General features: G+C 41.0%; 1 protein-coding gene across 2 annotated transcripts in view; it reads left to right on the top strand.

The window, feature by feature from the left end:
• Window positions 1-14,992: 14,992 nt before the first annotated feature.
• TSGA13 (testis specific 13) overlaps window positions 14,993-19,231 on the top strand; it is an 18,886-nt gene continuing 14,647 nt past the window's right edge. The window contains exons 1-4 of one of the 2 annotated variants that reach the window (XM_023207848.1): window positions 14,993-15,596; window positions 15,849-15,949; window positions 17,034-17,206; window positions 18,734-18,812. In XM_023207848.1, the coding sequence (XP_023063616.1) occupies window positions 17,184-17,206; window positions 18,734-18,812 (102 nt within the window). In that variant the 5' untranslated portion in view covers window positions 14,993-15,596; window positions 15,849-15,949; window positions 17,034-17,183. Of the gene's footprint in view, window positions 15,597-15,823; window positions 16,132-17,033; window positions 17,207-18,733; window positions 18,813-19,231 lie in introns of those variants that run through there. The other variant, XM_023207847.1, reaches the window with a different exon arrangement.

Raw genomic sequence — 19,231 nt, 5'->3', positions numbered from 1 at the left:
ACACACATGTTCATAGCAGGACTATTGATAATAGTCAAAAGGTGGAAACAGTCCAAATGCCTATCAATGGAAGAGTGGATAAACAAATTGCGGTATATTCATAAATATATTTTTCAGTGATAAAAAAAGGATGAAGTACCGTATCTAATACATGCTATAACATGGATGAACCTCAGAAACATTATGGTGAGTGAAAGAAGCCAGACACCAAAGATTACATATTGTATGATTCCATTTGTATGAAATATCCAGAATAGATTAATTCATAAAGATAGAACACAGATTGGTGGTTGCCTGGTACTGGGGGTTTAGAGAGAAAGGGGAGAAACTGTTTAATGCACAAAAGGTTTTACTTTAGAGTGATGAAAATGTTTTGAAACTAGGCAGAGCTGGTGGTTGCACAACACTGCAAATGAACTAAATGTCACTGAATTTAAAATAGTTAATTTAAAAAATCTTGGTGGAGGCACACACACATAAAAAAGCTTTCTATACAGGGAAAAAATTAATGGACAGCTAATAGAATTAAAGAAAATTATTCATGCCATTTAAAGCTGACTATGGGTTGATATCTAGCACATGCAACAAAATCTTGCAAATTCACAAGAAAATGTCAGCAGCTTCATTAAAATAATAAACAAAAGATATGAACCAGCATTGAAAGATGTAAGGAACCAAAAGTTGATAAATATGAAGAAATGTTTAAACTCATTAATAATCAAAGGAATGCACACTGAAACAACAGTGAAATAGGAAAAAATTGGAAAATTGAATGATACTAAGTGTGGGTGGGGCAATGTGACTTAGCTCATGTTCGCCAGAAGCCAATCTTGAGACATAGATTTAATTTCAAATAAGTTATTAAGAAAGTTATCCCAGCATAAACTGGTAAGTAAGTTGGGAATGAAGGACAGAAAAATAGAAGAAACTAAAGAAAGATGTACTGTATTTTTTTTGTTTGTTTGTTTTCTTTCTTTTTTTTTTTTTTTGAGACTGAGTCTCGTTTTGTTGCTCAGGCTGGAGTGCAGTGGCACGATCTAAGCTCACTGCAAGCTCTGCCTTCCGGGTTCACGCCATTCTCCTGCCTCAGCCTCCCGAGTAGCTGGGACTACAGGCGCCCGCCACCACGCACAGCTAATTTTTTGTATTTTTAGTAGCGCTGGGGTTTCACCATGTTAGTCAGGATGGTCTCGATCTCCTGACCTCATGCTCCACCCGCCTGGGCCTCCCAAAGTGCTGGGATTAAAGGCGTGAGCCACCGTGCCCAACCGATGTACTGTATTTCAGACAGTCCTAGCCTTAATCTGATCCTGTAAGGGAGTTCTGGAGAGGAAATTATGCTTCAGCCTGAACGAGTCTAAGGCAAAGGAGCTGGACTTTCATCTTTATACTGCAGTGGCCCATTGACTACGGATGTACTGGGGCTACCTAATCTCCCAGACACTTCCTATTCTCTGGGCTAAGTGGCTCCAATAGCCCAAGGGCAATCCTTCAAAGCAGATATTTAAAAGAGGCAGCCATTGTGGAGTGCAAAATTTGGCATTTCTCAGACAAATTATATTAAGCAAATATATCTTATGACCCAGCATTTTTATTTTTTGGACATATATCCCCCCAAAATATAACATGAAGTTCATAAGGAGAATATTTAGTTGTCCACAGGGCATGGCTTTTTCCACAGAACGCTGCAGGTCACTAATGTGATCCTACCTACTGAGGAGTCACATGGGCTGCTTTCATCATCTTGATCTTTTTGCATCATTGGATCTACTGAAACATAAGAGCCAAGTGACAGAGCTGCTTGCTTACAGCCTGAACCAGCTGAAGGAACTTTTCCTGCTCTAAGTGCCACTAAATTTGTCAGTTTTTCAAAGTCACCTATTGGATTTGTCAGTGTAACACACCCAAATGCGCCATTGGTTGCCACCAAAAATTATACATTTTTCTTACTGTAAGGCAGGCCAGTCCACTCAGGAGGAGCTAACCTGTATACTCCTAAACTGGGCCCTTTAGAAGACACATTAATGTAAAAGCCCTCATATTTTCTTCTTCCTGACATTCATGAGTTTTACCAAAGTTTTTAGGATATTCCCTGCTTTCTTAGCCCTCTCTGTAGTGGACCAGCATAATTTTCTTTGGAATGGTGAGAGGATCAAGGTTCTTGTTTCAGTCAGAGTCTAATCATAAGAGCGTAAACCACACTAGATATTTCGAAAAAAGGGAATTTAATAAAGGGAATTGATTATGCAGGTATTGGAACACTGAACAAGCAAAAATGAGAGGTTGAGGCAACCCACCTCAATTAATCTAAAGAGATTAATATCTTTAGAAGGTACCACCTTAGACCTGGGGGAACAAAATGAAAGAAGTTATTATTACCAGAACATACAAAAGAGGATACTTTACTTCTAGTGCTTAGACTGCTGAGGGACTGTAGGCTGCATCACTCAACCGGCTATGGCCAAATGGATAAAAGTGAATGATGGACTTGGCTGCTACTAGTGTCTTGATGGGGCATAGTGAGATTATTGCTAGGAATAACAAGCTGAAGGCTGGAATCAAATCATAGCTGTCTGCTGTAGCTGGAGAGTATGCAAACTCAAACTGGAAACTGAAGACACTACTTCTTACCTCCTCCACTTTATGGTTTTTGGAAGTGCCTCCAATTGGTAGAAGTGAGCTAGCAAGGGACTCTGGAACGTGAAGTTTGCAGTGTCTAGTCACTGTATCATAGTGCAGAGTGTAGAAAGATAATGGGCAAATATCTGACACACTTTCAGAAAAATGGTAAAGGTGTTTTGTTGTCCCTGCCAGATGAAAGTGAATAGTTTCTGGTATTTTTTAATCCCAGCCAAAGTAACCCAATACCTCCTAGATTTACTTGGACATCTCCAAGCTGCTATTATTGGCCCTCTTGTTTGGTAGGAGGCTCTTGGATGTCACCTGTAACATAGAGATATGGTAGCCCGGGAGGCAAAGTACATGGGGGTGAAGAAATTTTTTAAAGAGGAGATAAAGAATGAGAAAAACTCCTAGGACTATCTATTTCAGCCATTATGTGTTACTATATTTTTGATGTATCTAGGCAAATAGTACATGGCCATATTTTTAAAATCCACCCTGAGAATGTCTTTCTCATAGGTGAATTTAATCCATTTATGTTTAATGTGATTATTAATTTATTTGAACTTTTCTTTTTTACCATCTTATTTTGTGTCTTCAATTTAACATGATTTTGTTTTTGTTTTTATTCTCATTATTTTTTAACTTATGCTATAACAGTTTTTAAAATTCATTTCTATTTGTTTGAAAATTATAAATATATGTTCAGGCATCTCCCATTTAAGTCAATAATACTTTACTGAAAACCAGATGTTACATATAAAAATGCTAAGTAAGGGTGTACTTCCTATAATTTTAAATGGAAATTATTATAATGGACTATGTATCAACAAAAGTCCCCCAATCAAGTTCCTAAAACATAACTTAAATGTCCATATATCATTAACAAATTTTCATGTTAGAAAGGAAAATGCTTTAGAGTTGCTTTCTGATGAAAAACAATGAATATAAATGTTAACAAACAGTTGATTTGATGCAATACTTTGGCCTCTCAATACCAGCAACATCTGAAACTCATATGACCCTTTGTCAATACTTGTGCTTTATAAAATTATTACATATGATTTCCACACTCTGCTAATTGTATTTGGAATGTAAATCAAATGATTACTTGCAAATATTTATTTATTTATTTATTTATTGAGATGGAGTCTTGCTCTGTAGCCCAGGCTGGAGTGCAGTGGCCGGATCTCAGCTCATTGCAAGCTCCGCCTCCCGGGTTTACGCCATTCTCCTGCCTCAGCCTCCCAAGTAGCTGGGGCTACAAGCGCCCGCCACCTCTCCCGGCTAGTTTTTTGTATTTTTTAGTAGAGACGGGGTTTCACCATGTTAGCCAGGATGGTCTCGATCTCCTGACCTCGTGATCCGCCCGTCTCAGCCTCCCAAAGTGCTGGGATTACAGGCTTGAGCCACCGCGCCCGGCCATTACTTGCAAATCTTTAAAATGCACATTTTTAAAGTGGTATTGAGTTTTAAGGACGTGAACATAAACTTTTCTTAGACAAATAGTGGATGAAAAATATTGTATTGAGAAATATATATCTATAAAATCATTATTTTTTTTTTAAGATGGAGTCTCATTATGTCACCCAGGATGGAGTGCAGTGGCGTGATCTTGGCTCACTGCAACCTTCCGCCTCCGAGGTTCAACTGATTCTCCCGCCTCACCCTCCCAAGTAGCTGGGAAGTGCCTGGCAAGTTTACTGACTGACTTATTTATTTATTTATTTATTTATTTATTTATTTATTTATTTATTTGTTTATTTATTTATTTATTTATTTATAGAGACAGGGTTTCACCATGCTGGCCAGGCTGGTCTTTAATTCCTGGCCTTAAGTAATCCACCCACCTCAGCCTCCTAACGTGCTGGGAATACAGGCATAAGCCACCACACCCAACCTATAAAATTAGTATTTAAAGCAAGAAATGCTGGGCGCGGTGGCTCACGCCTATAATCCTAGCACTTTGGGAGGCCCAGGTGGTGGATCACGAGGTCAGGAGTTTGAGGCCAGCCTGATCAACGTAGTGAAACCCTGTCTCTACTAAAAATACAAAAAAATTAGCTGGGTGTGGTGGGCGACGCCTGTAATCCCAGCTGCTCAGGAGACTGAGGCAAAAGAATCGCTTGAACCTGGGAGGAGGAGGTTGCAGTAAGCCGAGATCGCACCACTGCACTCCAGCCCGGGCAACAGTGCAAGAATCTGTCAAAAAAAAAAAAAAAAAAAAAGCAAGAAAACATTCACAATACTAACAAGCAACAAAGTAAGATACTCTGTGGGATGTATTCACACATTCTTTTAGGAACTGCCTTTAAAGTTTCAAAATGCAATTTTTTTTTTTTTTTTTTTTTGAGATGGAGCCTAGCTCTTGTCACTCAGGCTAGAGTGCAATGGCACCATCTCGGCTCACTGCAACCTCCGCCTCCCAGGTTCAAGCAATTCTCCTGCCTCAGCCTCCCGAGTAACTGAGATCACAGGTGCACGCCATCACGCCCAGCTAATTTTTATATATTTAGTAGAGACGGGGTTTCTCCATGTTGACCAGGCTGGTCTCAAACTCCTGATCTCAAGTGATCCACCCGCCTCAGCCTCCCAAAGTGCTGGGATTACAGGTGTGAGCCACCACATCCAGCCCAAAATGCAATTTTTATAAAGTTAATTTCGGGTGAAAATGGGAGACCTGGGTCAGAGTTTGCCTATAATGCCCTACACCTATTCTGTTGTGTTTCTGTCTGGCTCATGTTGGTGTATCGCATATCCTTAGAGACCTAACCTTGTACATTACCTGAATGTTCTCCTCGTGGCATGTGCTAGTTATGCTTTCCCACCTCCAAAAACCACATCACCTTGAAACCCACAAGAGAATACCTAGGGCCAGGCGCAGTGGCTCACGCCTGTAATCCCAGCACTTTGGGAGGCCGAGGCAGGTGGATCATGAGGTCAGGAGATCGAGGCCATCCTGGCCAACATGGTAAAGCCCCGTTTCTACTAAAAATACAAAAATTAGCCAGTCGTGGTGGTGTGCACCTGTAGTCCCAGCTACTCGGGAGGCTGAGGCAGGAGAATCACTTGAACCCAGGAGACGGAGGTTAAGGTGAGCTGAGATTGCACCATTGCACTCTAGCCTGGGTGACAGAGCGAGGCTCCATCTCAAAAAAAAAAAAGAAAGAAAAAAAAATACCTAAAGTACTCCCAAATCATGTTTCTGGCCTTCTTTTCTTAAACCTAAGTTTTCTGTAACCATCTTGGGGAGTTGTCCCTATCATCAAAGGAATGTCCCCCAATTGTTCTTGTTAAGGACTTTCTGTCTGTCACCATCAGAGGGCGACTTTCAATAATTTCCTGGATCTAGGCTCCCTCTTGGGGTATAATTCCAAATTGCTCCCTAATATCATTTCATTCCTCTTCTATTAAATCTCTTGGGACCCAGGAATTTTCCCAGGTCCTCTATCATTAAAAACATGTCCCCAACCCATTTCTAGCCTCATCCCCAAGTGGCAGTTAGGTCCAGATTTAAATTAAAGGGACACCCATCTTTTTCTCTTCTATGACTAGTTTTAATGTTTCATATCTCATGTCTTCCCCAATTATCAGTCTCTCTTCATTCATCTGATGATATATCCCCAGTTTGCTTTCTGTCATCTCTAAAGCTATCCTTCTCAAGTCATTGTTTTCTGTTCGTCTGAAAGATAGGTTGGCCTTGACTGCTGATCATAGCCCTTCCGCTGTTTCTGGGCCAGCCTGACTCCATAAGCAAAGGCACGGCAGATGCAGGCTCTCTAAAGTGATTTTTCAATCTTTGGGATGGGGCTGTTTTTTGTTTTGTTTTGTTTCCAGAAGAATCTTCTTTCTCTTCATCTAGCCATTGTTACATTGCTATCGTGGTAACAAGTGTGACTGGGTCATCAATAATGGACATGTCAGGGCCACATTGAGAGCACAGAGCAGAGGGTGAGCAGGTAGGGAAATGCCTCAGAGAGGCTGTGGATACACCATATAAATGATATTGGTTCAATCTGATTTTTCCTTGGATCTAGTATATCTTCTTTCAGAACAGGACAACAAGAAAGAAAATTTGGGATGAAAATCAAGTACCACCAACAATGACCAGAACTAATAAATCAAAACCAAAAATCTCATATACTGTACATGGAACCTTTCAGATGAATTTTCAATCACTCATTCAATCAGCAGATATTTGCTGAGTGTCTACCTTGCTTCAGTCACTGGGGGTATAGTAAGGAACCAAGGTCCTTGCCTCATGAGAGGGTACATCTCATGACGGAGATGAATAATAAATAAATATATGAGGGGTAAGTCTAAGGGCTTTAAAACAAAACATAATAGGCTGGGCCTGGTGACTCATGCCTGTAACCCCAGCACTCTGCATGGCTGAGGCAGGCAAATCACCTGAGATCAGGAGTTCGAAACCAGCCTGGCTAACATGGTAAAGCCCCATCTCTACTACAAATACAAAAGTTAGCAGGGCATGGTGGTACACACCTGCAGTCCCAGCTACTCGGGAGGCTGAGGCAGGAGGATTGCTTGAACCCAGGAGACGGAGGTTGCAGTGAGCCAAGATCAAGCCACTGCAGTCCAGCCTGGGCGACAGAGCAAGACTCCATCTCAAAAAAAAAAAAAAAAAGCAAACTGACAACAAAGACCATGAGGAATACTACAGATGGGCCAACTTCCTTTGTCACAGAAATGCTGACAAGAACTAGAAAACCAGGAGGATTTTTTTTATTCCTTTTACCCTCAAATCTCCCACTAGCCTCTCCCTTTTGCCAGAACCTGACAGGAAGTGCATTGGCCAGAGGATGTGGGAAATGTAGTTTGCATCTCAGAGTGGAGATTAGAATGGGGGGCTTAAAGCTGAGAGACAGTAGGTGAATAACTGTCAGAGGAGGCTACTCACAAGAAGTACAGAGTCCAACGGGCTCATCTCCACTCTGAATTCAAACCTGAATTTCTCGATTGGGCTGACATATGCAAGAAAGGAGAATGAAGAGAGTGGAGGGTGAGAGCCTGAACAGAGGAGCAAGTCAAATCCATTTATATGAACTTTTAATATATAGAGACTTCCCCCAAAGAACCAAAGCCCAAATAGTGATAAGAATTTCCCTCTTGAGAGAAAGCAAAGTGGGAGAGTGAGACAGAAGAGACTTCCTGAAGAGCTTCCTTCTCACCCCTAATCCCCATCACCCTAACTCTACTGATATTGATGTTTGTAAAGCTTTGGCCAGTATTATAATTCATCGTATAGTCTGGTGTGAAATTTTAATATATGGGAAGATATACAGGGTAGTACAATTATGTATGATCCTGTATTGCTGTTGCTGGCTATCACACCATGCAGAGTCTGGAGTTATTTGGAAAAACTAGAAGGACCAAGAAAATTTAAAAAATGTGAGGATGATGGGTACAAAAACAATAGTTAGAAAGAATGAATAAGATCTTCTGTTTGCTAGCACAACAGGGTGACTATAGTCACTAATAATTTAATCGTACATTTTTAAATAGCTAATAATATAATTAGATTGTAACACAAAGGATAAGTGCTTGAGGGGATGGATACCCCATTCCCCGTTATGTGATTACTTACTATGCTTTCAATGCCTGTATCAAAACATCTCATGTACCCTATAAATATATATGCCTACTATGTACCCACAAGAATTAAAAATAAAAAATTTAAAGAAAAAATATGCCAGGCGCGGTGGCTCATGCCTGTAATCCCAGTACTTTGGGAGGCCAAGGCGGGTGGATCACGAGGTCAGGAGATCGAGACCATTCTGGCTAACAGAGCGAAACCCCATCTCTACTAAAAATACAAAAAAATAGCCAGGTGTGGTGGCGGGCGCCTGTAGTCTCAGCTACTCAGGAGGCTGAGGCAGGAGAATGGCGTGAACCCGGGAGGTGGAGCTTGCAGTGAGCCGAGATCACGCCACTGCACTCCAGCCTGGGCAACAGAGAGAGACTCCATCCAAAAAAAAGTAAAAGTATGAGGCTGGGGAGAAGCTTCAAGATGCCAATAAATTAGTGCTAGATGCTGGGGTCCACCTTTTGTGGATAGACTCAATTATGACATTTCAATTGTGACTCAGTTGTCACATCACATCTCCCCTATCAGGGTAGAAACCTGTAATATTAGCAAAGTGTCTTCTTTGTTAGACAGAGGCATCTGAATTGATCATATCTATTTTCTTAAATCAGTCTGTCTTACAATTGAGTCCTTGATACTTGAACTTAAAAGCTAAGAATTTGCTACTTTTTTTCCATATGATTGTTGGCCGCATGAATGTTTTCTTTTGCAAAGCGTCTGTTCATGTCCTTTGTGCACCTTTTTTTTTTTTTTGAGACGGAATCTCCCTCTGTTGCTCTGTTTCCAGGCTGGAGTGCAGTGGCACGATCTCGGCTCACAACCTCCGATTCCCTGGTTCAAGAGATTCTCCTGCCTCAGCCTCCCGAGTAGCTGAGATTACAGGCACGCGCCACCATGCCCAGCTAATGGGATTGTTTGGTTTTTTCTTGTATATTTAAGTTCCTTATAGATGCTGGGTATTACACCTTTGTCAGATGCATAGTTTGCAAAAATATCTCCCATTCTGTAGGTTGTCTGTTTACTAAACTCAAAATCACTTAGCATTAGAGAAATGCAAATTAAAACCACAATGAGATATCATCTCACACCAGTCAGAACGGTTATTACTAAAAAATCACAAAATAACAGATTCTGGCAAGAGTGTGGAGTAAAAGGAATGCTTATACACTGTTGGCAGAAGTGTAAATTAGTTCAACCATTGTGGAAGACAGTGTGGTGATTCGACAGAAATACCATCTGACCCAGCAATCCCATTACCAGGTGTATACCCAAAGGAATATAAATTGTTCTATTATAACGACACATGCGCATACATGTTCATTGCAACACTATTCATAATAGCAAAGACATGGAATCAACCTAAATGCCCATCAATGATAGACTGGATAAAGAAAATGTGGTACATATACACCATGGAATATTATGCAGCCATAAAAAAGAATGGGATCATGTCCTTTGCAGGGAAATGGATGAAGCTGGAGGCCATTATCCTTAGGAAACTAACACAGAAACAGGAAACCAAAAACAGCATGTTCTCACTTATGAGTGGGAGCTAAATGATGAAAACCCATGGACACACAGGGGGAAACAACACACACTGGGGGCCTATCAGAGGGTGGAAGGTGGGAGAAAGGAGAAGATCAGGAAAAATAACTAATGGATACTAGGCTTAATATCTGGGTGATGAAATAATTGGTACAACAAACCGCCATGACACATGTTTACCTATGTAACAAGCCTGCACATCCTGCACATGTATCCCTGAACTTAAAATAAAAGTTGAAAAAAAAAAAGAGGAGAAGACATGGGATTTCTCCCTGCTGTCTGCAGAGAATGTCTGAATGGGGATGCATATCCACTGCTCCTTCATATATCATCCCGCCATGTTGGAAATGTTCAGAAATTTGCCATGGTGGGCATCTTCAGTCCCAGAGTTTTTCCTGAGACAACCTTCTGTCCCTTACTGTCCATCTCGTATATTTAAAACCTCATTTCCCCCCCATTTTTGTTTCTCCTTTGGTCCCCATTTTCGTGATACTCCAGTGCTAAATTGAATGGAAGTACTGAGTGGAGAGACAGCTTCCAGTTTTGTAAGCAGATTTCCCCAAATTTTTAATAGATAGATCTACAAAAAAATTTCATGGCCTTGATTCCTAATTCCCAGATTCCCAGTCTCCTGCTCTTCTCTGTATTCCTCCACTTCTGGCAGTTTCTTAGCTCTCTATTCTTGCCAGAGCAGCTATTGCTGCTGCTATGTTCTACTCCTCAAAAAATGCATTAGCTCTAAAAATCATTTTCCATTCATTCATCTCTGAATAATGCTAGCTTTGTTGAGCCTTGGTGTTGGTCAATACATGAGATGAGTGAATTTACAAACTCTGGTTCTGCTTTCTGGACCAGAGTTGGAGGGCAGGTTGCTAGGCAAATCTCCACGCCCAGTGCCTGGTTTCTATCTGGATTTCACTTTTTGCTTTGCTGGGGAGATAACTTTCTCAATTCCTACTTACATATTCTCTGGTATCTGAGTCTATGTAGAATATTAAAATTACAGTTGTAGCATTCACTGTAGCCAGGATGTTGATTTAGGTTGGTGCAAAAGTAATATTTGAGGTGCAAATTACATCTCTTTCCCTTACTGGTTCTGAAGCAGTTAGTAAACACATGCAAAAATCTGGTAAGTTCAAAATGTCAGCTTTTTGCTAGAAGTTGGTTTGGAGACTGGCTGGGGCCTGAACATAAATTGGGCTTCCTAACGCATCCCCCTGAACTGGAAAGATTTACCCAGCCACTGATAAATGATAGGCCTCTCCCTAAGAAAGCAAGAGCTTCATGTGTCGCCAGCAGGCTGTTTAAGAAAGAAAGAGTGGGCCAGGCCCGTAGCTCACACCTGTAATCCCAGCACTTTGGGAGGCTGAGGCGGGCAGGTCACGAGGTCAGGAGATCAAGACCATCCTAGCTAACATGGTGAAACCCTGTGTCTACTAAAAAAAAATACAAAAAATTAGCCAGGCATGGTAGTGGGTGCTGTAGTCCCAGCTACTTGGGAGACTGATGTGGGAGAATGGTGTGAACCTGGGAGGCGGAGCTTGCAGTAAGCTGAGATTGCACCACTGCACTCCAGCCTGGGCGACAGAGTGAGACTCCATCAAAAAAAAAAAAAGAAAGAAAGAAGGAAGGAAGGAAGGAGAGGAAGGAAGGAAGGAAGGAAGGAAGGCAGGCAGGCAGGCAGGCAGGCTAGGTGTAGTAGCTCATGCCTACAATCCCAGCACTTTGGGTGGCTGAGAGAGGATGATTATTTGAGGCCAGGATTTCAAGACCAGCCTGGGCAACATAGTGAGACCATGTATCTTTAAAAAAAAAAAAAAAAAAAAAAAACTGGGCACAGTGGTGCATACCTTTAGTCCCAGTTACTCAGGAGGCTGAGGTGGATGGGATGCCTGAGTCCAGGAGTTTGAAGCTGCAGTGACCTATGATGACGCCACTGCACTTCAGCCTGGGTAACAGAATGAGACCCCACCTCAAAATGCAAGAAAGAAAGAAAGAAAGAGAGAGGGAGAGAAGAAAGAAGAAAGAAAAGAAAGAAAGAAAGAAGCAAGCCAAAAATGGGGCAAACTACCCTTGCTCAGTATTCTGTGCCCCTTCCTTTTTTCATACCAATACTTCCATAAAGTAGCCATTTTTATGTTATAAACAGTTAGAAATGAAAAAAGAGGACAGAACTGTTCAAAAAAAACAGCTCCTCCCATCTTGTGCCCTTCCTCCTGCTCTTTGTTCCTGAGGTCACATCTCTCAGAATGCACTGTGCCACCCTAGCACCCTGTCCTCCCTGCCCAGCTGTCACCTGGGGTGTGAAGTCTCCATCTGAATGTGGAAAGTTATGTAGGTGAAGGGATAGAAGGAGCTGTTCTTAGGCCCTGTCATAGATCAACAACCAAGGAGTAGGAAGGGAGATCGCCCTGAGTTTTGATCAATGCAGCCTCTGTATCTCTGAGAAAAGAAGACAACCAATGGGGATTCATTCTCTTTTACCAGATGGTCTGTTTCTTCAAGCAAATTCTGGCATTTCTATGAACCCAAGTCTTGTGGGTTTTCTTCAGTCTAGATTTATCTACCTTATAAGTGGCAGCATTGTATTGTTTATTAAGCTTTTGGTCATTTTTACAAGTTTTCATCTTTTTCTATACCTTCACAAGTTGCTGCTTAAAGCTAAAGAGTTTGTTTCCTTTTTCATAATAGCATCCCTTCCAATGATATCATCCCACCTGTGGCCACTTCCTCATAGTTCTCTTTCAATCTCTGGCCACTCCTTTTCCGTGTTCTTTACAAAATTCATTTATGATGCTCTTTTTCAGATGTTTGCATAGTCTGGGGCATGGTTCTATGCTTTAGTCTCTTGTTAGTCCACCATTTTTCCTACTTGATCTCATCTAGTTCAATGGCTTCAATTATCACATAATACTGGAGGCTGACTTCCAAATATATAATTCTACCCAAATGGCTTAGTCTGTTCAGGCTGCTATAACAAAATACCATAAACTGGGTGGCTTATAAACAACAGGAATTTATTTCTCAAAGTTCCAGAGGCTGGGAAGTCCAAAATCAAGGTGCTGGCACATTCAGTATCTGGTGAGGACCTGCTTTTTGCTGTGTCCTCACATAGTAGAAGGGGCAAAGATGTGCTTTTGAAACCTCTTTTATAAGCACACTAACTGCCCCCACAAAGGCTCCACATCCTAATACTCTCATAATTAGGGACTCAGTATCAACATATGAATTTAGGGAGGCAGAGGACATAAACATTCAATTTATAGTACCAAACCTGTCTCTCCTAAGCTCTAAACCCATATTTTAAACCACTTACTAGACAATATCCTCCCCTCTGCCTCATTATCAACTGACCAAAACCAAAATTCATCATTTATCTCCCAAACTTGCTCCATTTCCTTTGTTCTCTAATTTAGTAACTTGCCCCTCCATTAACTCAGCTAACCAAGCTAAAAATGTGATTATATTCCTTATCTCATGTATTCAACTAGTTACCAAGTTCTATTAATTTTACCCTCCTAACATCTTTCAGGTATCCTTTTTTAACCCTCTTCACTGCCACTACCTTGCTTTAGAGAAAGCTTGTCCAACCCATGACCCACGAGCCACACGTGGCCCAGGATGGTTTTGAATGCAGCCCAATATAAATTCGAAAACTTTCTTAAAACATTATGAGTTTTTTTTTTTTGTGATTTGTTTTAGCTCATCAGCTATTGTTTGTGTTAGAGTATTTTGTGTGTGGTCCAACATAATTCTTCCAACGTGGCCCAGGGAAGCCAAAAGATTGGACATCCTGCTTCAGAGCCCATATTAGTTTAAGTGTTTTTTTTTTGTTTTGTTTTTGTTTTTTTGTCATAAACTGCAGAAATGAACCCTAAGAAAATAAAGGATTTATTTGAAAGAATATTAGGAAAGCTCACAGAACTGAAGGGAAAATTTTATAGTCATGTTTTAGGAAGGACTAGATCAGGGCAGCTCTGGGGCCCTTAGCAGGTAGAATTCAGAGCTCAGAGCTCAGAGTCTTCTAGCCTGGGACACCACATGAGGTGGCTCAGGTGCAATCTTCTTTCAGCTCTGTGTGTCTTTATCAAACTTTCAAATTCTTAGTATAACCTGGTTGGTCACCTTTGAATCCATCATCCAGGGCTGGGAGACAGGAGTGAATGGCACTAATTTGTGATGGCTATAGACCCTTATAATTTCTCAACCCCTCCTCAGTACTGTCATAGACTTCTCAAGGACCTCTTTTCATCTTCCCAATGTATAGTTCTTGTGTCTTTCCAATCTATAGTTCACACGCCACTATTTTTGTATTTCTAAAATACATATTGTTCAATAAGGAGATTATATCTCATTTAAAATCTCGATAGTTCTTCATTACTCAGCATAATCCACAAACTTCCTATCAGATAGTTCATTTTAGGATTTGGATCCTGTCTACCTGTCTAGTCTCCCCTCTTACTACCCTTCCCCTAAATCTTATGTTCCTGGTGTACTGCAATTACAGTATTTTTCAATTCCCCCAAATAAGCCAGGCTTTGTTGTATTCTCATGTTTTTGCCTGTGCTTCTCCCTCTGTCTCAAATGTCTGTTCTCTCACCACCTGGTTAATTCACACTCAATCTTCCCCAGCTCAGTTTAGGCAGTAGTTCCAAATCTCTCCCAGTCTCTTCTCAGTCTGGGTTAAGTCTCCTTCCTCATTCCTTCCATAGTACCCTAAACTTAGATCTAATTTGGCATTCCACTCTGTTGCAATCAACTGGTTTTTTTTTTTTTTTTTTGAGACGGAGTCTTGCTCTGTCACCCAGGCTGGAGTGCAGTGGCCAGATCTCAGCTCACTGCAAGCCCCGCCTCCCAGGTTTATGCCATTCTCCTGTCTCAGCCTCCTGAGTAGCTGGGACTACAGGTGCCCGCCATCTCGCCCGGCTAGTTTTTTGTATTTTTTAGTAGAGACGGGGTTTCACCATGTTAGCCAGGATGGTCTCGATCTCCTGACCTCGTGATCCGCCCGTCTTGGCCTCCCAAAGTGCTGGGATTACAGACTTGAGCCACCACGCCCAGCCTCAACCGTTTCTTTATCTCTCTTCCTGGCTAAACTGTGAGCTCCTAAAGGAGCTCAGGAATTACATCTGATTTATGTTTTGTTCTCATCACCTAGGAGAGTGTCTAATATGTCATAAATGTTCAGCAAATATATTTAAATAAGCAAATACTGGTTTTGAATGCATAAGATACAAAGCACTGAGAGGGGGGCACAAATATGTTTAAATTTTACATTTCCACTTTTAAGGGACTCACAGCTTAAGAGACAGACAAGACTCGCACATAAGAAAAGTGCAAGTAGAACTACAAGATACTATACAATGACATGCACAAAACCCAATGACTATAGTCTAGAGTTTGGGATTGCATTAATCTAGAAAATCTTCTCTTTAAAGGAGTGACCTGAGTAGTAAGTAACATAAAGAAAGAAGATTCAGGGCTTGGTGTGGTGGCTCATGCCTGTAATCCCAGCACTTTAGGAGGCTGAGGCGGGTGGATCACGAGGTCAAGAGATTGAGACCATACTGGCCAACATGGTGAAACTCTGTCTCTACTAAAAATACAAAAATTAGCCAGGCATGGTGGCGGGCGCCTGTAGTCCCAGCTACTCTGGAGGCTGAGGCAGGAGACTCACTTGAACCTGGGAGGCAGTACAGTGAGTCAAGATTGCGCCACTGCACTCCAACTTGGCGACAGTGCGAGACTCCATCTCAAAAAAAAAAAAAGAAGAAGAAGAGGAAGAAAATTCAAATGGCTGAAGAGATTGGGGACAGCATTTTGAGTATGGGGAATAAGAAAAAATGCTCACTGTTTTTGAAGATGCAGTGTAAACATTGGCTTAGGTAGAGGTAGATTAAGAGATAGTGAAGGGGTGTGTGTGTGTGGGGAAGTCATAAGCTGGAAAAATAAGAAATTGACAGATTTTGTTTAAGTATGCCTTTAAGTTTTGGCCTTTTCATTCTCTGTCTCCAACACAGAACACCTCAGCATTCTAGATTGCCTATTCATCACAAATTCCCTCTGTTTCCTCCAGAATCTAGAAAAGAATAATTAAGATATTTTCAAAATGGAAAGTTCCCATGCCAAAGATTTTTGCCTTCTTCACCAAACTATGATTTCCTGATGTTCTTAAAGGTAGTGTTCACCAGGTTTTTCCATTCTTATTTTGAATGTAGTTTTTGTGTTTGTGTAATTTGTTTTTCAGCCTGGGCTGCAGACTAACAACCCAGGACTTATACTGCCCAATTTGACAGCTCATTTTTATTTTAGTTTCAACATATACCTGAACTGGACTTACAATTCCAGAAAAATTAAAGGTGAGAAAAGGGTGAAAAGCTTATTAGTCTATTTCCCTAAAAGGGAACTTTAAGTGTTTAGCCCAGTCTTGTCATAAACTCTAGAAATCATCTTTAGGGTTTGTCTAGACAGTCAAGTTAGACATAAACCCCTGTCTATGGGCTTTCCACTAAACCTGTGGGCTTCGTAGGAACTTGGGCTGATGTAGGTCTTTTCAAAGTTCTACTTAATTTTCAAGGCCCCTATAATGTGATTCCATTCTACCTACCTGCTTTTATTTCTTCCTACTTAACAACAACAAATAACCTTCCAATTAGACTACTTGATATACCATCCTGCGAGGTTCTGCTCAAGCTCCACATCCTTTAGGAAACATCTCCAAGGCTCACTGACCTTTCTTTTCTCTAAATGGTAGGTTCTACCTTATCAGCTTGTATCTTCCATTTCTAATGGTCTATATCAAAAAGTATAGCAATCCTCCCACCCCCAATATATACACACACTTTTCCCAGGTTCTCAGGCCTAATCTATGGATGAGCATGGCTTTGTTGAGAGGAGAAGAAAATTGAAAGATGGCTGCTTCTCTACCTTTAGCCTTCTACAGACATATGTGAATTAATTTTATTTCAGATCTTTTTATATTTAAATCTCATCACTATCATGGAATTAGAATGTCACCTTTAAATCATTTAGTTAATACTTTCCGTCTTGCAGATAATGAAATTGAGACCCCAAGAGATAAAGTGACTTACGTAATATATGAACATGTATTTGTCATTATTGCTTTACATTGGATAATTGCTTTCTCCCACCTCCCCCCATTTGTCAAATAAACTTAACTTCTAAGAGCAAGCATCACATGTCTTGTGAATTTTCTACATCTACAATAGCACCTATTAGTCTTTTCTTGTTTCCCATACAGGCTCAATAATGGGACTGAGTACACACTGTGTGCTAAGGAAAGAATATTTGGATTGAATTGAACCCCTGCAGAACGTGGACTATTCAGAGACACTGAATTTGGCCTTGGGTGAATACCTGCCTTGGGCTGGCCAACTAGCAGTCAACAGCAATGAGCCAAAAGAGACAAACCACGTATGTGTCTTGTTTGCCCAACTAAGTTATAAATACCACTTTATATTAACTTATTGCATAGCCCACAGCACTTTGAATGGGGCTGGTCACAGAGTAGACTATCACTAAACATATTTTAATTGACTGGTTGTCCCTGGATCAAAAACCAGATCTTGGTCTGTATTTCATGCAACAACTAAAGGAACTTTTGTCAAAAAGAAAGCACCAGCTTGTTCCAGATAAACGCTGTTGGGCTAAAGAAGCGCTTTTCTTATAGTCCTATGCCTTAAATTGGCCCTGAAGAAGAGTATCCGAGATTCTGTGCTTCCTTTTAGGTATCAAAGAATCATTTTGAAAAGTGCTACAACAAATATTATACTGTATTACTAATTATTAGATAACTTAATGCAACAAGACCTATTAAAAGGGCACAAACTTTAAGAAGTTAAGTTGTGATAAATTTTGGTCTCTCCATCATGGGTCACCTACTCCACTTGCGACCATTTTTAAGACCTCTGACCTGAGTTAGTGGTACAACTGGTGGCCAGCAACAGATGGAAGGTAGCCATCCTTGAATGGGATTTAATCATGGATTTGGGGATTATTTGTAGCATGCTATAGCCAGTTGACCTACAAACTACATAGCTTGGCTATTTCTACTTTTATTTTGGTCCTTATTCTGCTATCCTCATTTTTAAAGGAGAGAGGTCTAGTTGAGATAGTTGCATAATTCTTAATTTGAGCTAATTTAACCCCCCAATGGAACTATCTCCAAGGAAGAAGCAGGCCATTCATCTTAATCATTAACCAAATCTTACTGAGGAGCATTTTACATTATGTTCTGGCAGCAAATGGGTTTAAAAAGAATAGAATCTGTTTCACCCTATTTTCTGCAAAGAGAACTGGTATTAGGGTGAGGGTAAAAGAGCAGAGTACAGAAATATTTGCCATTGTTGATTATTTTTACTACCCTACTTCTAAGAAGAGAAGTCTTCAGAGGTTAGGAAGACATGAGAGCCAGTAACCCAAGCAAGGTCAACAAGAATTGGAAACTTAGTTGTGTGGTTCTATTAACTATATTCCTTCTCACAGATTCATTGGCTAATCATTGGCCAATCACTGGCAAAAATAGGGCAATTTCCATGTGGAAGAAGAATAGTCAGGTAAATATTCAAAACAGTAGGTGGTTTTTAAGGGTATTGTGAGGCACTAACTGCCCAAAATAATTTCCTTAAGCAATCTGTTAGAGCACTTCTGTGAAAGGTCTAAAATCCTTCTTTTTAGAAGAAACCAACTCAATGGATGTCATTGAGTCATCCAAAAGGTGCCACTTGTTTAACTCTCTAAACTGAAGTCTTGCTTTCCCTAGCATGCAGGCTGGATAATGAGTCCAGTTTTTTTTTACTACTTAGTCAATTAGTGATGTGATCACCTAAATTGGACTTGTCCGAGTTAGGCCTCCAAACTTCGTTGAGGGAGACTGACAAGATGCAGAAGGCCAGGCCTCTGAGCCAGAAAGTGCAACCGGATGTTCTGCCTCTTTTTCAGGTTTCCAAATGGCAAATCAAAGACATTAGAAAATAGCTCAGCTAAACGTGAGAAAGGAATAGTTGTCAATGGCAAAGAGGTAAGGAGCGTTAGTAAGCGTTCAATGTTTAATTTTTCTTTGGAGTTGCTTAGTGTACTTAGTAAGCTGGGTGTCACAAACTTTCCTATTGAAAAGCAAAAAGGGCCGGGCGCGGTGGCTCAAGCCTGTAATCCCAGCACTTTGGGAGGCCGAGACGGGCGGATCACGAGGTCAGGTCAGGGGATGAGACCATCCTGGCTAACACGGTGAAACCCCGTCTCTACTAAAAAAAAAAAAAAAAAAAAAAACCGAGCAGGGCGAGATGGTGGGCTCCTGTAGTCCCAGCTACTGCGGAGGCTGAGGCAGGAGAATGGCGTAAACCCGGGAGGCGGAGCTTGCAGTGAGCTGAGATCCGGCCACTGCACTCCAGCCCGGGCAACAGAGCGAGACTCCGTCTCAAAAAAAAAAAAAAAAAAAAA

This window comes from Piliocolobus tephrosceles, chromosome 8, assembly GCF_002776525.5.
Source record: "Piliocolobus tephrosceles isolate RC106 chromosome 8, ASM277652v3, whole genome shotgun sequence".
Classification (NCBI taxonomy): Eukaryota; Metazoa; Chordata; class Mammalia; order Primates; family Cercopithecidae; genus Piliocolobus; species Piliocolobus tephrosceles.
The sequence above is the reverse complement of the archived record's forward strand: the minus strand, read 5'-3'. Positions and strand labels throughout refer to the sequence as shown.